Raw genomic sequence first — 17,380 nt, 5'->3', positions numbered from 1 at the left:
TTGGCTTCTTCGGCTGCAGCCACTCGACGCCGCACCTCAGCTGTACAGCACGAGACAGTCTGCTACAACAGGCTCTCGGAAAAAAAGCCGTATTTCCTATTCAGGTAGTAGATCCGGCGTGTCCAGGGGGTGCGGATGGGATGCATGTTGCCGCCATATATTCGAACACGTGGCACGCCGACCTGTCGCGATGCATAAGACGGAGGCAGGCGTGACATGATAGCTTGCTAGAGTCATCTCGGGTTTTGAAGCACGACCAGCCCACATCTCCTTGCACCGCCTCGTTTGCGACTCGGCAATGGCATCCAAGCGCAACACGGCCAACCTCGCGCTGTCAACGCTCCAACCAGTCGCGCGTGCCAGCCGAGATGCAGATCACACAGAATTTGCGAACGTCAATGCAGTCACACGCACTAACTTCCACAATTCCCACACCATGTGGAAACGATTGCAGCCCCACAGGCTTCTGCGTCGGAGGATGCACTGGGCCCGGATGGCGGTCTGTCGGCGGTTGCGTTCGTGCAGGCTGTAGATGTCTAGTTGTGTGCAGAGCAGCACGCCGAGATATCTGTATTCACTGCACACGCTCAGACTCACTCCTTCAAGGGTCAGGTCAGCTTCGCCCTCACTTGTACTTGCTAGTTGGAGAACGCGTTGAACCCAAGACCGAGACTGGTAATCGCTTCGTAGCATGATGTCCGTGGGGTCTGTAGGTCGCTTCAATACTCCTCCGTCAGCACCAAATCATTTGCAAACTCTAGACCTAGTAGACGGTGCCTTTTGTCCAACCCATCAGTGGTATAGTTCGACTGAAGCCAATGCCTGACCCGATGTGCACCTGCTCGAGACAGGCCACATACAGTACATATAGGAGTGGCGAGAGTGTACAACCCTGTCGACGCCCTTTGGTCACAGCTGACACAATTTTACTCTACGGATCCGAATTAGGCCGTCACCGAGTTCTCTACCACGGCCGCTCGATGGAAGCGCACTGGGTGCGGCCTGCTGCGTCGCGCCGCCGTCAATGGGTAAGCGCGTCCTTGGGGAGTTTACAGTTGCGCCCGCTATTTCTGCTGAGGGCGCCACTGTTCGGGGACACGCCGCCGCCGAAGCCGCCGGCTCTGAGCGCGCGGTTTGCTTCCTTTCTGGACGCGTTCGCCTCGTGTCTGCGTGGTAAACGCAAACTTTTTTCTGTGCGCGTGTTCGAGCAAGTTAACGTTGAGACGGGATGCGTTTGTTTTTTAAGGCGAAGGCCGTTCTAGGCTCATGGAGCGAAAATCTGCGCGCAGAAGCTGTGCCTGTAATCTGTGCGTCGCATCTGTGCACTGGTGTGTCAGTCGCAAAAGCGGACGTGCAAGGAGGGAGATTAAGAATGAAAATGATTGATGGTAATAGGTAATCAATAAAAGTGATAAATAGACATTGATAGAGGTAATGACCAATGCTAATGACTAATAATGGGTAATAATCACTAAAATGATTTGTAATGACCAGTATATTCAAACTACGACATGTAATGACCGCAATTGATTATAAATGAGTAAAAGTGCTTAGCAATATGTGGTAATGACTATAATAGCTAGGCATGACTCATCATTACTGCTAATGACTACGAAATGACCAATATGTGAAACGACATGTAATGACCACTGCTGATTCTAAATGAGTAACCTGCTTAGTTATGAGTGGTAAGGGCTACAATGACTACGCAGGCAGACTCATCATGACTGGGAAACGACCAATATATCAAACGACGACTTGAAATGGCAAACTTTGGCAAACGATGAGAGGCAAATGATAAAAGGGTAGGCTCCCCCGCTTAAGAGACATCTAAGAGACTCCAAGCTGGGCTTGTTGGTTCATAGTTACTAAAAAGATTTGCAGCGCTACAATTTGTAGCGCCGTCCTGTGCATCTTTTTTCTCTGTGTCGTCTTTTAGCGCTGCAAATCTTTTTAGTAACATCTAAGAGACCCTCTAATTTTATCTGCTGAGCTCGCTTCAGGCAAAGGCAGCAGCAAGGAGTGGAAATGCACTCGCATCCTCTGAAATGAAAGCGGCGCTGAGGTTAAAACTTCCAGATGCTGAAGCATAATGTCCTACCAGCTGCCGTTGAATTTGCTACAAGGGACAGCAGATTGGACTTGTTGGTGATTAATTATAGGTTAACCGTGCAAACAACGTGACGGGAACACAGGAGAAGAAGACGGGACAACCGCGCTAGTTGTGTCGTCCTCTTTTCCTCTGTTCCCGTAATGTTGTTTAACCTATTTAGTTACCAGGGAGCTGGCCAGTGAAGTAGGATTTTTAACGATGTGTTGTGAAGCAGATGAACACGATGAGGTGGCACCAGAAACTTTTCTCGCGGGATATGTAGCGAGGACATATCAGAAAAAGGCACGAAGGGTTTTTTTTTTTTTATATATAAGCATACAATTTGTTTTAAATTTTGCCGCGCTAGTCTGAGTGGCCTTGCAAGCAAAGGAGCCTATGCATAGAACATTTGTTTATACTCTTGAGACTGTTTCAGCCGATGCGATAAACTGAACAGCCACGTTCCAGAGAAAATCCGGCGCCCGCTCTGTCGGCGGAAAGTCGGAAAAATACCTCTCTGGTAAGAGGCACTTTAGTTGGTGATATGGCCAGACACCTTTGACGCAATGAGAACACATGACATGTTCAACGTGGCAGGAGCTGCCAAACCAGAGAGAGTCAATAAGATGTAAGGGTGAAATGGGAATTATTGAAAGTGGGACCCTTAGGTCCCAAGTCAGCACACTGTTTCGTAACGCTTCGGTAAAGAGGGGCTTTATATAGCTAGTGTAGGGCGCTATTTCATATAATGTGGTGGCTTAAGGCTACATTCTAATGATATGCGACAGAGGCAGCAATTACGGGATACGGTGAATAAGCAGGTAGCAAAGTGCGGGTACTTCAACGAGGCTCTGCAAGGAGATTTAAGAACCCCAAGTTTTGTTTATCACTACCAGGTTGTTGCTTAATTTATGCAATATTTGGTAATGGTTTTGAGGCGACATGTCAGTCGTGCAAGAGCCTGTTGCAGGAAATATGAGTCAGCTGGACCAGTTACAAGTTAATGAAAACCAAGGACAATGGAGGCTTGATGTACCCCGCAAAGGAAGTAATCAAGCTTTGTCAGCTTACGAGCACCTTCATTAACAAGATGATGAAGTCTGAAGAGGTTCGGTGAAGTAACAAGCTGTGTAAACTTTTGATTTCATCATTGTTTCTTCACTGTACACAGTACCTGCAGCTAATCTATGAAAATAATGATCGCGCCCATGCTGAGGCGCTATGCAAGATATCGTTAAGTTGCTGCACCCACTGCTAGCGAGCTGGGCTGGAAATGTGAACTCAACAGTAGAGCGTCGTTTATGGCTATGACATAAACCTCTCTCAAGAAAGGTTTTCCATCTACGATTGGTAATTTTCTTCCTTTTTTGTGTGGCCATTTAATAAGCGTACTCGGCTGCCCGCTGAATCTCGGCTGCAGTTGCGCTCTGAAGCGTGAACGTTCTTGTGATCGCAGCTAAGAGTTTCACAACAGGAACACTCGATGTGCATTCTTCCATTAAAAATTACAAACCAGCAAAATTGTATGGGTTTGCGAGCAACCAATCAAAATAGTAATAAAAACTTTCGGCACATATGCGTAGCACCTTGAGGCAGACCGGCTCTATGAATCGCGCTTAGTTCGGTCATGCAAAATGCGGGAAGCCATGGCGGATAGCATTCTGGCATACAAAGTTTAAGGTATCCAACTGAGTCGAAGATCCCAGGTTATTATCTAGATTTAACCTAATAAACATCTTCATATTTCCACCGTAACATTTGTCAGAATGAGATAGAAAGGTTGGTTACATGTCGCATTTTCACAGAGGTTGCTCATAGTAGGACATTTTTTTATTGGATAGCGCTGTCAGCTCAGAACAGGTTGACCTTAATTTGTTATGAAAGCTGTATGCAGAAATGAGTAAATGGTATGAAAATGAAACACGGAATTCGCGACACAGTTAAGTGGTTATGCATTAGGCTACCATGGCAGCTGAACAGCTTCGAATTGTTCACAGCCAGGTGACATTTTCGTGTGACAAACAACTTGATCCGAATGCAACATCACGGTAATGCGAGCTCTCCAATCGAGTGGCCTTGAACCACCGTCACAATAAGTTTTTCGGGGTACACTCCAGTATACATCCCAAGCGCTAAGTGCTGACATGGTCACCTAGACATGACAGTATATACTAATTCGTGTTGCCAAATTGTGTGAAGCGGAGCTCTTATGTCCTTAAAATAAAAGGCTTCTACAACGCCGACGCCTCCCTGAAAGCGCAGCCAGGCGCAGCTCTCCTCGCGCGGCTGTCCCCGAACGGTGGCGCCGTGGCGGTGGCGACGGGAAGTAGGCGCCTCCCGCCGGTTTCGGGCGACGTAGCAGGCCGCACCTAGTGCGCTTCCATCGAGCGGCCGTGTCTCTACATACAGCCTCCAAAGAGCACCCAGTAGTGTGCCAGTTTTACGTTTCTCCGCCGACAAGTGGGACAGCTGACGCGGCCACCGCATAGCAACTGGCAGAACCGCGAGTGGATCGGCCATTTCGGCGCCGTTCATCGGCCGCGCAACGCTTCCTCCCGCGGACAAGTCTCAACGTGATCCTGCCACGCGCCAAATGTGTGTGCGTGCGTGTGTGTGCAAACGCCGGCCAAGCCTGGAGCTCGTGAGAGAGTGCGCCACCCTCGCCCGTCTGCAGGGGGTGGAGGAGATGCGTTCGGACCACCTGCGATTGAGTCATCCCATCTTGCCCAGACGTGTTTGGCTCTCCCTTTCCTGTGAAGGTTTACCCTTTCCCTGTGAACTGGAAAACCTATAAAAAGCAGCGGCCGACTCCGCTGAGATAGAGACTACTTTGACGCGCCGTGGAGACGACGCTAGACACCAGCTGTGTGAACGTGTCTGTATTCTCTCCGGGTCAGCTTCTCTGCCCGGTCCTTCATGATGTTGTAGTAAAGGTTGTTTTGTTAGAAGACGCCTCGTCTTTGCTGGCACCTTTGATGCCGTCCGCCGTACACGGAGCCGCCAGGCCAACGCTACCGAGGGGCCGCGCGCCGCAAGTAATAACTGCTGGCAGCGGTACGATATCCAGGCACTCGCGACCTCAAACCTAACAATTGGTGGCAGCGGTGGGATGACCAAGCAGTAACCGTGGTCGGAGGGACGATCCAGGCGATACCGTCGTCCAACAACTGGTGAACAGCGGAGAGACGAGGACGACCAAGCAGTGACCGTGGTCGGTGAAACGAGCCAGGCCTGACCGAGGTGCAACATCTGGTGGGAAGAGCGGAGATGTCCCAGGCGTGACCCGTGAATCAAAGCAGCTCAGCGGAAAGTCGGGAGCAGTGCAACGAGCCCTGTGTGATGACTGGTTGCCTGCAGCGGAACGACTGCGTTGGATTCTTGGCTGCGAGGTTTGGTGAGTGCGGGACTTTCTTCTACTGAGTTTTGCCAGGCTTTTGTTAAGTAGAGAACAGAGCTGGTAATTGTGTTGTCGTTGTTGCTGGGTTAATTGCAGCAAGGCAATAGTGGGCAGTAGAGAAGGCAGCACTCGGAACAGCCATGGATTTGGATTTGAAGTCGTTGCGCAAACCGAAATTGCTGGAGCTTGCGAAGGAGTTGGGTCTGGATGTGTCAGACAAACTCAGAAAACCAGAAGTATTAAAGGATTCTTGAGTTGGAAGCTGAAGATGGCGAGGTTTTGGAATGCCTTGAGATCATTGAAGAACGTAAGGAAACGCTAGAGAAAGAGGAACGTGAACGTAAGGAAAGGCTAGAGAAAGAGGAACGTGAACGTAAGGAAAAGCTAGAGAAAGAGGAACGTGAACGTAAGGAAAGGCTAGAGAAAGAGGAACGTGAATGTAAGGAAAGGCTAGAGAAAGAGGAGCGATACCGTCAACTCGCTATGGAACTGAAACGCATGGAACTGAAAGGCCGTAAGAAAGAGCGCGCGCTCTTTCTTACGGCCTTCTCAATCGCCGCGGGAACAATGGGAACTTTTCTCCTTGAGTTACGCTCTCCGCCGCCGCAAGGGGCGCGACCTGCTCACTGTTCGCTCCGCGTCTGCTTCAGCGGCGGCGGGGGGCTTTTGCCTGGTTTCGCGCTGTCGCTCGCGGGTTTCGTGGTGAGTACAGCCCCGAAATGAAAGGACACAGAAAGTAGATGCTGCAGCGGCATGTCGTCATTTACTACACATGTGAACGGAGTCTTTATTATATTTACACTGTCGCTCAGTAAACGTTCGACAAGCATATGACATACATTGTGGCATATGGTAGCTAGTTTTGTCCATTTTAGTCCGAATTTTCCCCAAGCCTGTACAAGAATCAGAATATCAAAAAAACTGAATGGGCAGTGAAGCTTCTTGAAGGCTAACATGACAACAACTCGTCTGCAACAGCAAAACCGTCTTTCAGCGCTAGATGAGAAACCAGGATCCATGCATGTAACACCAAAGATGAAAATAATTTCATAAAAATGTAATGTAAATTGCAAAATGCTTGCATGATATAAAGTATTAGTATAACAGTCAAAGTAAACGTTGTAGGGTTGAGTGTTAAATGTTATTGCAGTTAATATATTAGCCAATGTGTTGTATTGTAAACATTATTTTAATTTTGCAAACAAACCTTGTTTTACTGAGATTTTTACATGATATTTAGCTTATTATGAAAACAATCAAAAATAGTTTGATATTCATGACACCACTTGTGCTGGAAATGGTAAAAGGAGGCCAATAAATGATGAAGGTGATTGCAGTGACTTACTAATGAGTTCACCTGCTATATCGAAAGTATGCAAGAAACTTCTAAAGCGTTAAAGAAGGACATTCTCATTGAAGGCACATTTCAAGCCCTATATAGCGACCCATTGAAGCTCTCTTCGGGACAGTAAGGCTAATGTGCGGAAGGGAACGACATTCTAGATGCGAGGGCCGTAACAGCTAGCGGCACATGACTACATTGTCAAGACGGACGTTTCATCTGAGAGCGAAATCAAGGCACCTTGCGTCGATGCCAAAAAAAAAATGTCATTTCTGCTGTGCCGCAATCAGTAACCGAGGAATTGAAGGAAGTGATGGTATATCCTGCCATCCCATTTCCCACTGTCACATATTCCGGTTTAGCTTACATCGGTTAATATATTGTTAAGTTAAACCACTTCGGGTGTGAAGCTTGCGCTATTCTTCTTGAAACTATAGCGAAAGAAGCAGCCCCATGTAAGTACACTCTTCCACGAGAACAATATTCTAGTGGACTGCATTATCCGAAACCAGAGCTTGTTGTCCTGTTGGACAAGCTTTTTTTTTCTTTTTTTTTTAAAGCTGCCGTACACCTACTACACACAAAGGTTCTCGAAGTACTTAAGATACTGATTCCATCAGCACTTGAGAATTCAACACTGAGTTGCCCAAAAGAAATTGACAAAAACCATGTTATTAGGTCCGCTTCTTTGATATTTGAAAATTTTCTCAGAATTCTTCTTCTCAATTAAATATACCAAGAAAGTGACCGAGAAGAACGAGAGGCCAATTAACACCTTGTGTGCACAAGCCGCGCAGGAAGATTTTGAGACTGAATTTTCTAGACGCAGGTACCATTTTGATGAATTGGTGAATATGAAGAGCAATTTTATTGTTTGCCGCTCTTTTCAATTCTGCTTAAGTGTTTATGCCCATTTCCTTGATTAAAAGTAGTCGCGGGACTACACATATACATCTTCAGTCTTTTGAATCCGAGACGCGCCATGAATTTTCGCTGGTGCCTCTTTTGATCTAAACGGAAACGGTAGCGGTTGACAGAATCTCCACCCAGCAGTTCACCATGCACTCACGTCAGGTCGCGCTACACCTGCTTACAACATTCAAAGGCATATTGCATAGCCTGGTAAATTTATTGTTTGTACAAAACTTAGGGGCAAAAAATGTTGAAGTGTACCCGAAGCTTCATTCGACCGTGCACGGCCGCACTGACGAAGACGCGCGCGCGCGTGAGCGGATTGTTGACTGTATATTATTCCTCGTACACGATAAATGCTCGATGCTGATTACGGCCTTTGTATAAACCATAAGCGGCGAAATGTTAGGACCATGCCGGTTGCAACTGACGCGGGCGGAGCTAAGAGCGAGCGCTCGTTTCCCTTGCACATGAACGGCTCTAGCGGAGGAGCAGCAGTGGGGCGGTGGCGACCCCACCGAGGCTTCGGCGGGCGGTGGAAACAGACCCCATTGGAGAGGCCGTAAGAGAAGAGAAGCGCGCTCTCCCTCGAGACCGGCCGGTGCATGAGGCGCCCATTTTCCTTCCGTTCGCGCCACTATAGTATATTCTAAGCACTATAGCTGCTATAGCACCACTAGAATGTATTCTAGTTCACTATAAGTATACTATAAGTACCACCAATCGTCTTCGCGGTCGCTGCTCATGGTTTCCAGCATCAGACTACATAAAAACGGGTGCATGCACTGAAATTTTCTACAGCGTTTCTACCAAAACCGATATAGAATCGAACATTTTATACATCAATTTTCCTATTGCGCCGAAATAAATTTGAGACCTAAATTTCAGTGTTCTGTCTCTTTAAGCACAAGGCTCCACGGCTCCACGTTGCACCAATGCGAAATGCAGCACCACATGAACTAGTTATTGGCATAAATATTTTTCGCAGAACAAAAACCTCGAAATAAAAACACTATTATCTGCCATTATAAAAGCAGCAGACGTCGTTGGCAGCATTTTTGTTACATAGTGACATAACTGGTTATTTGCCGCTTGTCGGCTTCTTTAGTAATCATCTACGCTACAGTCCGGCCACAGTGCTCTTGGCTCTTGTTATAGTCAAGATGGCAGCGCCCTGAAGTTTGAGTAGTTTGAGAGCTTGAGTATAGTTTGAGAAAGCATGTTTGTGTAGCGTTGGAAAGTCTTATTGCCTTTTAAATTGAAGTTGGCAGTGCCGCCGCCGATTGCCTGGCGGACTTTTTAAAATGGCAGAGGAATACGTGTTTCTTGGTACTCCTTTAGAGGAACTCGAACAAGGTGTGTTCAACATTCTGTATGTCAAAGCAAAGACGAAATACTATTGCCAGTGGTTTGCCATCACAGGTTACCAATCGTTTCGTATTCATAAGTTGCGACATGTGTAGAGTAATATTGTGTGGTTTTGCACTTACGGGAGTGACATGTTTTCCGTGATGTACCATGCCAGACGAAGTCCCTCGGAAGAAGTTCCAGCCCGACCTCACCGTCAGAGATGCTCAAGGAAGGCGCCGTTTTCACGGGGCTTTTACAGGCGGATTTTCAGCTGGATTTTTTAATACTGTTGGAACAAAGGAAGGTAAGGACGAATATTTTGAGTTAGGCGTTCCGTGCATAGTACTTTTACCGCCGGCGGCAGATTTATGTGCCTTTGAACAAGAGTCATTTGTGGGAAGTTTGTGGTTAGTTCGTCCAAACGGAACTGCTGGTAAAATTCTTCCGTTGAGGCGTAGCGCAAGCAAGTGATATTGGCGTCGAAGCCTGCAGAGCTGCAGTAAATGCGGATCAAGATACAATAGTAAAACATTGTGCTGAATCAACTTGTTTTACATCTATTCAAAATATTTACTGTGTGCAACTTCGAAATTTTAGAAACATAGGCGAAAGCAGCCCGTAGACACTGGACACTAGAAGGGTCCCGGCGCTTACACCCTGTTTTCTCATCGTGTCTTCGGATCAGCGCCAAAACCTAAATTCACACTTTGTAGGTTTAAAATTTTAGCTCATTAAATATGTACAGCCTCGGCAATAATTGTCATTTGTCGCGAACGAATGTTAGGAAGTACGTTACACATGCGTCTGATGAGCTCGCGTATGGGCATATGCAACTGTCGTTTCTTTTCTATTGAATGCAAGGAAATTTTTCAAACGCCAGAAGCGTGTTCTGTAATGTTTTGGCCGCCCCTGTACAGTCTCTATTTGCCTCTTTTCTGCTTGTAACTAAGTAAATATTTACTGCGGGGATCACATATGGTTCATGTATGTTTAGCCACCTTTTTTATATCTCTAATACTCTTGAAACGTCCATGTGATGACACCAAGGATGGACTCCTGCAACCTACAAGTCCTCAAGGAGTAGCAAGTCAGAAAATGTTGCATCTAGGCCAGAGGACTTTATGGATGAGGAGGTAAGTATGCTCTAAGACTGGCCCAAAACTCAAGGGTAACATTCCTGCAGGTTAATGGTGAAATGTTGCAATAGCATTTCAGCAGCCTTCATCTCATAAGTACTATCAAATATGAAGTGACTGTCAAAGGAGCGTAGACACTAACTTTTGGTTGCATGTTTTATTCTTTCTAATGATGCACATGGATCATCTCAAGGTATTCACCTACAACCGCAAAATAATATATAATTCATTGTTTTTCTTCTCTTATTTCAGCTTCCGATTCAATCAAATGATGGCTATGATGTTAAGTTGTATGTCTTAAGGGATGAAAAAAAACTGTGGGATAACCACTGCTTCTTTGTTCTTTTTCACTACAAGGATAACGGTAGCTTGCCTCAAGAGCCACTATTACAATGAAATAAAAAGCAGCGACTATATTGAAATTTTTTTACCCCTCACGTGACCTATATGAAACTTTGACATCAGAGCCATCACTTGGCTGTTGAAACTGAAACCAAGATGAGTTGAAGAAGAAAGTTGATTATAAATTATTTAGTGCTCATAGACAAATACTGTGTGGGGATCAGTGTATATAGCAATGCATTATGCATCATTACAAAGAATAAAACACACAATCAAAAATTATTTGTCTATACTTCTTTTCATTCCCCACCTTTGGGCATAGAAAAGGTCTGCTTCAGTGTATCAGAGCAGCTCATGGTCAGTGTGAAGCCAGAAAATGCACTTGAGATAGCTCTCTGTCAGTGTTAATGCTACAGGATCTTGTTTGCCAGCCATTTTTGTTTTTTACTTGTTACAGAGTTTGGAATGCCAGATTACAAAGAAGATAGAGATTTTTTGTTTTAATTGCTGTTATGAATACTATTTTCTGTAAACATTTGCTGCTCATATGTACCGCTTTTATTCATTGTTCTTTGGTACAAAATGGAACCACCTACCAATGTGACGGCAGCATGGAGAAATCATTGGCATTGCGTCTGTTGCATTGGCATATATGGAACGACCTGCCACTGTAGTCGTTGCTGTGCTGTGGTCTTGTGCAGTACAGTTTTGCTGTCAAAAATGCCTAAGAAAGGAAGGCTAAACTAGTTAAAACAGTTCTTGAACAGCGTAGTGATAAAGGATGAAGGAAGTAGGGAAGACGGGCATTGTAGACAGGATATATTGTATCAACTAGTTCAGTTTTGGTTCTTCTCTATGAACATAAGTGCACCATTGCTTAAAGACTGTTATGGCAGTATTGAATCTTTCTTCAAGGCACAGTGTGGGAGGCTTTAACTTGAAATCTTTTTCCTTACTGCCATGTTCATTTTCCATGTGTCACAATAGTTCAATACCTGTGATGTACTGCTGTTCAGTCATGGATATGGTACCTAGATGAAGCAGATGGAGACCAGCTGAAAAATGCCTGTGTGCTAGGAGACATTGCAGATTGAAGCCAGCTTGGGGCTCTGCACAGTGGTATCCATTGTAACCCTGCGTTAGAATGCAAAATTTATAATTTCCTGTTTACTGGGCTGAAAAAGGCACCAAGGCCCTACAGTGAATTAAAAAATGTGGTAGAGACACTTAAGACTGCTTACTTGCAGGAAATTCACCTTTGATCAACAATAAGGTAGTATAGGGACATCCATCATTTATAGATCCTTTTCAGTTCGGGAACTGCACCTGCGAAAGCAGCCATGCTTTGCGCCTAGGCACTGATATGGCGCTGGGGTCGAAGTTTGTGTCACACAGGCCACGCGCCGATATGGCAGCGCTGCCAACAATGCAGTAGGTGCGTGCATTTATTTAGTGTTTCTTATCAAAATGTGCTTTTTTCCTCTGTGATCGTGTGCATTCCCGGCTGTACTGCACACGTTACCCTGCAGTTCAGTGTGGGCACTGGCATTGTTCATAAATTACTAATCAACGACCTACAAGTCATGTGCAATGCCGGACACTATATCTCGAGCACAAAATTTTCAAAATAATTGCTCTTAGAGGCAAGTGGTGTCTTTAACTTATCTTTTTTTTTAGAATGTTTTAAAACTGGGCAGCCAAATTTCAATGCGTTATGAGGCAAAGTATTCCAGCAGGCATCGGCATAACGGGGAGAAGAGCCGCTTCTCTCCGAGACCCAAGTTGGCAGTTCCTGCCAACCCACACCCTAGTGTCACGTGAGGTGTGACGTCACAGCGTCACGTAGGTGCGGCCGCGCCATGCTGAAGGCTCGAAACCTAAAGTAGTTTTGCTTTCACAATAAAAGTGCGCCTTGTGGCCCCTCATTGATGAAGACGCTGACTGATTCATGCCGCTTTAGCCGATAGCAAAAAAACAAAAAAATTACCCAACTCAGGGAAGAGGTTAAGGATGTGCCGAAAGCTCTTACGAAAGTGTGCAAGACCTGTCAGGTTAGGATATATGCCAATTAAAGGTGGTGTTTTTATCCTTTATAAGGCCCACAGTCCTTCAATCACTTCAAACGTCAGGCTCAGAGGACATCAGCTGTCACAGGCTTCACCCATATGCCTTGCACAATTTACTTGGGGTGCCTTGTCTTTTACTGCTAAAACAATGATGCAGAAAATGTTCATTTCGATGAAGCGCAATGAAATGGGAGCGGGCATAGCGAGCACGCACTCACTTCCAAGGCAACACACATAGATCACGTCAGAAAACCTAAAAATTAGGGGGACACTTACGCTCCGCTGTTAAGATGCTATTTGCCACGAGATCGACCTAGAGGTGGCGCCATCGTCGCTCCGTTAGTAGGGATCGGTAGCCTGCGGCACTCGCAGAAACGCACGCGGCATATGTCTGCTTCCGAGTTTACGGCAGGTTTGTTGGCAATGAAAATGGGCCTTCTGCAATGCATTAGCGGTTTACTGTTTAGAGTGTTCCAATATTGCAGAAAAAATCCGTGGATTTCACCAATGCAACAAAAAAAAAAGAAAGATGCGCAGATTTTTGAAAAACAAGGCACGCAACCACCCGTTATTAGATTTACTGGCATCGCTTTGCACGCTTATTGCGCTGTACGGCGCTCACAGGCCTGAGCATGACATATCTTTTCGCCTTTTCAACAGCGTACACGTGTCTTATACGAGTGAGACAGGCAAATTTAGTGTTAAGCCCACGGAAATACAAGGTTCGTTCTCTGACCTGCAGTACTTTAGAATGAATCGAGGCAGCCTTGATTATTATATTGTACTTGGCTTGAGGATTAAGCAGGTCAAATGTAGCACTGACAGAATACTGCCCGGCGGGTTGCCATATGCTAAGTGGACATCAACTCTGGCTAGACAACCAGGCACAATTGTATTCCTCAAAAATGAGATTACGCCAAGACTGTACAGGAAACCTCGCTGCACAGGAAAGCTGACTGCTAACGTGAAGAGCGGTGAGTGGATTGAGTTTGCTGAGCTCACAACAAGGTGGATGCTTCTTGCTTGCAGATAATCTGGTGTTGCACTGTGAAATGACTAAATGATTTCTTGAAACCATGGGAAGTATAAGGAATTTCTGCTTTGTGTGAGGTTTATAAATGGTAGATTAGTAGTGTAATTATTTTTTCTTCAATGACAATGAATTTCACCATGTGACAGAACTTTTACACACTTACAAAATTTAGGACTATTAGCGGTTAATTTTCAGTAATGTTAAAGTGCAAGCTACGAATCAGTAGCTGCGAAGACATCGTAAAAAACTGCGCTTGGTTGCTGCTGCGTTCTGGCAAGGAATTTTGAAGGCTGAAAATTTCTTTATCATTGTAATTATTGTTAAGCAGTGACTTGGGGCGGTTCTGTCGTCTTACTTCCTAAACAGGTGCCGAATATAAAACTATCCTGAAAGAAATGGTGTTCATCTTATCATGTGATTATATATGCATATTCCCGAACTAAGCACCGATGGTTAAGCCCGTATGAAGCTATTTTACTCCCCTTATCAGAAACAATCAGTTTGCTCGAAAGACAGCACTGACAAAAAGGGGTTTTAATGATTCTAATGGGCTACCAGTGTACATTGATCTATGTGTATTATGTAACATTTAGTGTAACAAGTGTTGCAAAGATTTTTTTCTCAAACATTCGAGCATTTCCCTAAAGCGAAATGTTCTCATTACCACTGTTACGGATGCGCAGAATTCTTCAACAAAAAAAAAAATAAATAAATAAATAAATGAAATGCATATTTGAGTTTAATGCGCCATGCAGCTTTGGCTATATGACGGATAATGTAGGGGCGGGCCTCGATGTCGTTGACCACGTGGAATTGTTTAATGTGCAGTCAAATCCCATAGCCGAGGGGCACCTTTCGAAACTGCCGGGATTGAACCCCCCGTTGTCGAAATCAGCAGTCAAGCGCCCTACTATGAGACACCGTGACAGAGGTTTAACAGAAAAAAAAAGAAAAGAAAAAAGAAAAAAAAAAGTACTCAGACAACTGTATTGTAGATACAGAAGGCACACAGTGGCTTGTTCAAACTGGATTTTGCTATGCAGCAGTCTGCGATCGCATGTTTGAGTAGTTGCGGTAATCCAAACAGAAACAGGAATATACGATTTTTGACCATTTGCATTAAGTTGTATTGTGTGGCAACAACCTGTTTTGCTTTGACACGGCTCCTAACGACAGTAACGCTTCGTTTGAGGCACCGCTTGTCAAAGAATCTCAAGCGCCGAAGACCGCGACTGATGATATCCTTTCCAGCCTGACATATTTGATAAGGACAAGTATATATATTTTTTTAATGGAGCGTGGGGGTAATAGCCTGTTCATATTTCTCTTGCAAAAGGCAGATAGGTAAGCAAAAGGGCACAGGAACCATGAAACAAACAAAAAGCACTCTTGTACACACGCGCATGTAAATCACTGCGAGCTGACACGTGACGCGAACACGCATTCACACTGGGTAGAGTTCGCTGCTATGCCGCTAGGTGGTGACTCTGCTCGATCTCGAGGCCAATAGCGTTTCACTCATATAGATGATGCTTTTTACTTTGTTTTTTACAATTTTTATACACCGATATTTAGCTTCAGCAAACATTGGCTTTCCGTTCTGAGCATTCTGACACCTTTGAAACCTCTTTTTCCTATTTTATTCATTTCTTTAGTTCATCATTCAATTAGTTTCAGTGATTTAGTTAACTCGCCATCGTCTGTCATAAACAAATCAGTCTTCAATCAATAGAACCACAATTTACTACGGTATGATCTCTTTTACGCAGGCCCCGATTATTTCTGACGCGTTGCTCGGACTACTACTACTGCACCAACAACGTTTCGACCGAATGAACTGTATAACCTATCGCTTGACACCTAACATGACTGGCAAGATTGAATTACTCTTAAATGTTGTAGCATGCGGCAGTGCCCGTCATTGTTTGCATGTATTCGTGCATGTATATATGCACAGGCGTTAAAACCAAATGGCAAAATGCACACGTACGAAAGTGACTGTTCTGCCCAAAGCAAATAATTATCGCATACGGCCTATCTTTTCTAAGCAGCAATCGTCCTTACTGCGATGGGACACAAGTCCGCAAATTTATAAAATGCAGATAATGACGCCACTAAGCGCGAGAAACGCTTCAGTGCAGTTGGGAAGCACAGTGGAACGCAGCGCCCCGGGGGCGGGAACAGCGGCTGGCACCTAGGAGATGTGGAACTGAAAAAGGATCTATAAATGTTGGGAGCATCAGCTTGGAGTCACTGTGCTTATAGCAGAGAAAAGACAATCTAAGCTGTGCTGACCAAAAGCATTATATTTTGTTTTTTTATGTTGTGCTGTTAGAACCATCAGAAAGATCTGTGGTGAGCTTATTCTTAGCCTTAGTTGCAAACTTTGTAGGATCAGTAGCGTAAATTGTAACTGAAGCAAACTTACACAAGGGGTGTATAATTGCTAGAGCTGTCAATTTTTTGTTGTTAGTCTCGAGACAGTTTGGTATTGCCTGTTCATTGTATATATTGCAAATTGTGGATGCAGAGAGATGTTGACATTGCTTGGTTGCTGATGAATCAGGCATACAACATCACAAAACATTTTATTATGCCACACTTAACATCTATGCAACCTGTGTCCATGCCCAGTGCGCCACAATGTCATGGATGCCTGCAATGGATTGCAGTTGCTAGTTAGTGCTGGCTATTATCTCTTTTCCGCATAATATCTTCAGGGGCTTGTTGAACATTGGTAAATTGGTACAATTTTAAATATTTTTAGTCACTGAAGGGTTTGCCTAAAAGTGATTTGCTGCCTGATCCTTTCTTTTTCTTCTGTAATTTAGGATTTAGGAGAATTTGGAATTGCCCCAAAGAAAGTCCAAGTGCAAGATGATTTTGTCGACTTTGCTGAACAACGGAAGCGAGTAAAAGACCCGCCACATATGCATGAAGGCCCCATTCCAGGCTCGCCACCACTGAAAACCCTCTTCAAGCCTGTAAGGTGCAGTTCTCTTTGTACTCTGAAGCATATCTTAGATTGTGTAAATGTTGTGATGTTGGAACTGTGGTAACGGTAACGGAATACATTAATTGCGTTTTCTTTGTTCATTGACCGCCCCACCGTGGTGATGCAGTGGTTAGGGCACTTGACTGCTGTGCTCAAGGAGGCGGGATTGAATCCCAGCCATTAGGCGCCAGCTTTTCAGTGGAGATGAAAAGCAAGGCACCCATGTGCTGCCTGATGTCAGTGCGCGTTAAAAAAAAAAAGGGCCAGGTGGTAGAAATTTCTGGAGCCCTTCACTATGGCGTCTCTCATAGCCTAAGTTGCTTTGGGACATTAAACCCCATAAACCAAACCTTTGTTCATTGCCCAGGTCATGTCAGTGGTTTTAGAGGCCTAAAGGCTCCTTCCTAGCCATTTTTATTTTTCAATAGCATGCACCGCATAGTTCATTTTATTGGAACTACTTTGAGTGCATGTATGGGTTGAACCGCTGTTTTCTGCATAGTGCAGGTGGCCCATCAGTGTGTTTAGACGTCAGCATTAAGAGTTTCACAGCAAAACTACGTTTTGGGAGTGAAGTTGTTCGAGGGATATTTTTCATTTGTTTGAGTTCTTTAGCTGTTTCATCACTATGCTTCAGACAAATTAGTCTCATTGTCTTGCACGCCTGCACCATGCATGAGGAATTCGACCACAAATGAAAACTTCTAAATTAGTA

The 17,380-nt window shown here is 44.9% G+C and overlaps 1 protein-coding gene across 1 annotated transcript in view; it reads left to right on the top strand.

Annotated features, from left to right (window-relative positions):
* The first annotated feature begins 8,858 nt into the window (after window positions 1-8,858).
* LOC146205746 (G patch domain-containing protein 1) overlaps window positions 8,859-17,380 on the top strand; it is a 92,350-nt gene continuing 83,828 nt past the window's right edge. The window contains exons 1-4 of the mRNA XM_084590409.1: window positions 8,859-9,099; window positions 9,269-9,397; window positions 10,141-10,226; window positions 16,502-16,659. Of these exons, the coding sequence (XP_084446535.1) occupies window positions 9,048-9,099; window positions 9,269-9,397; window positions 10,141-10,226; window positions 16,502-16,659 (425 nt within the window). The 5' untranslated portion in view covers window positions 8,859-9,047. The remainder of the gene's footprint in view (window positions 9,100-9,268; window positions 9,398-10,140; window positions 10,227-16,501; window positions 16,660-17,380) is intronic.

This window comes from Amblyomma maculatum, chromosome 1, assembly GCF_055883805.1.
Source record: "Amblyomma maculatum isolate TAMU_Amacu chromosome 1, ASM5588380v1, whole genome shotgun sequence".
NCBI classification, from domain to species: Eukaryota; Metazoa; Arthropoda; class Arachnida; order Ixodida; family Ixodidae; genus Amblyomma; species Amblyomma maculatum.
The sequence above is the reverse complement of the archived record's forward strand: the minus strand, read 5'-3'. Positions and strand labels throughout refer to the sequence as shown.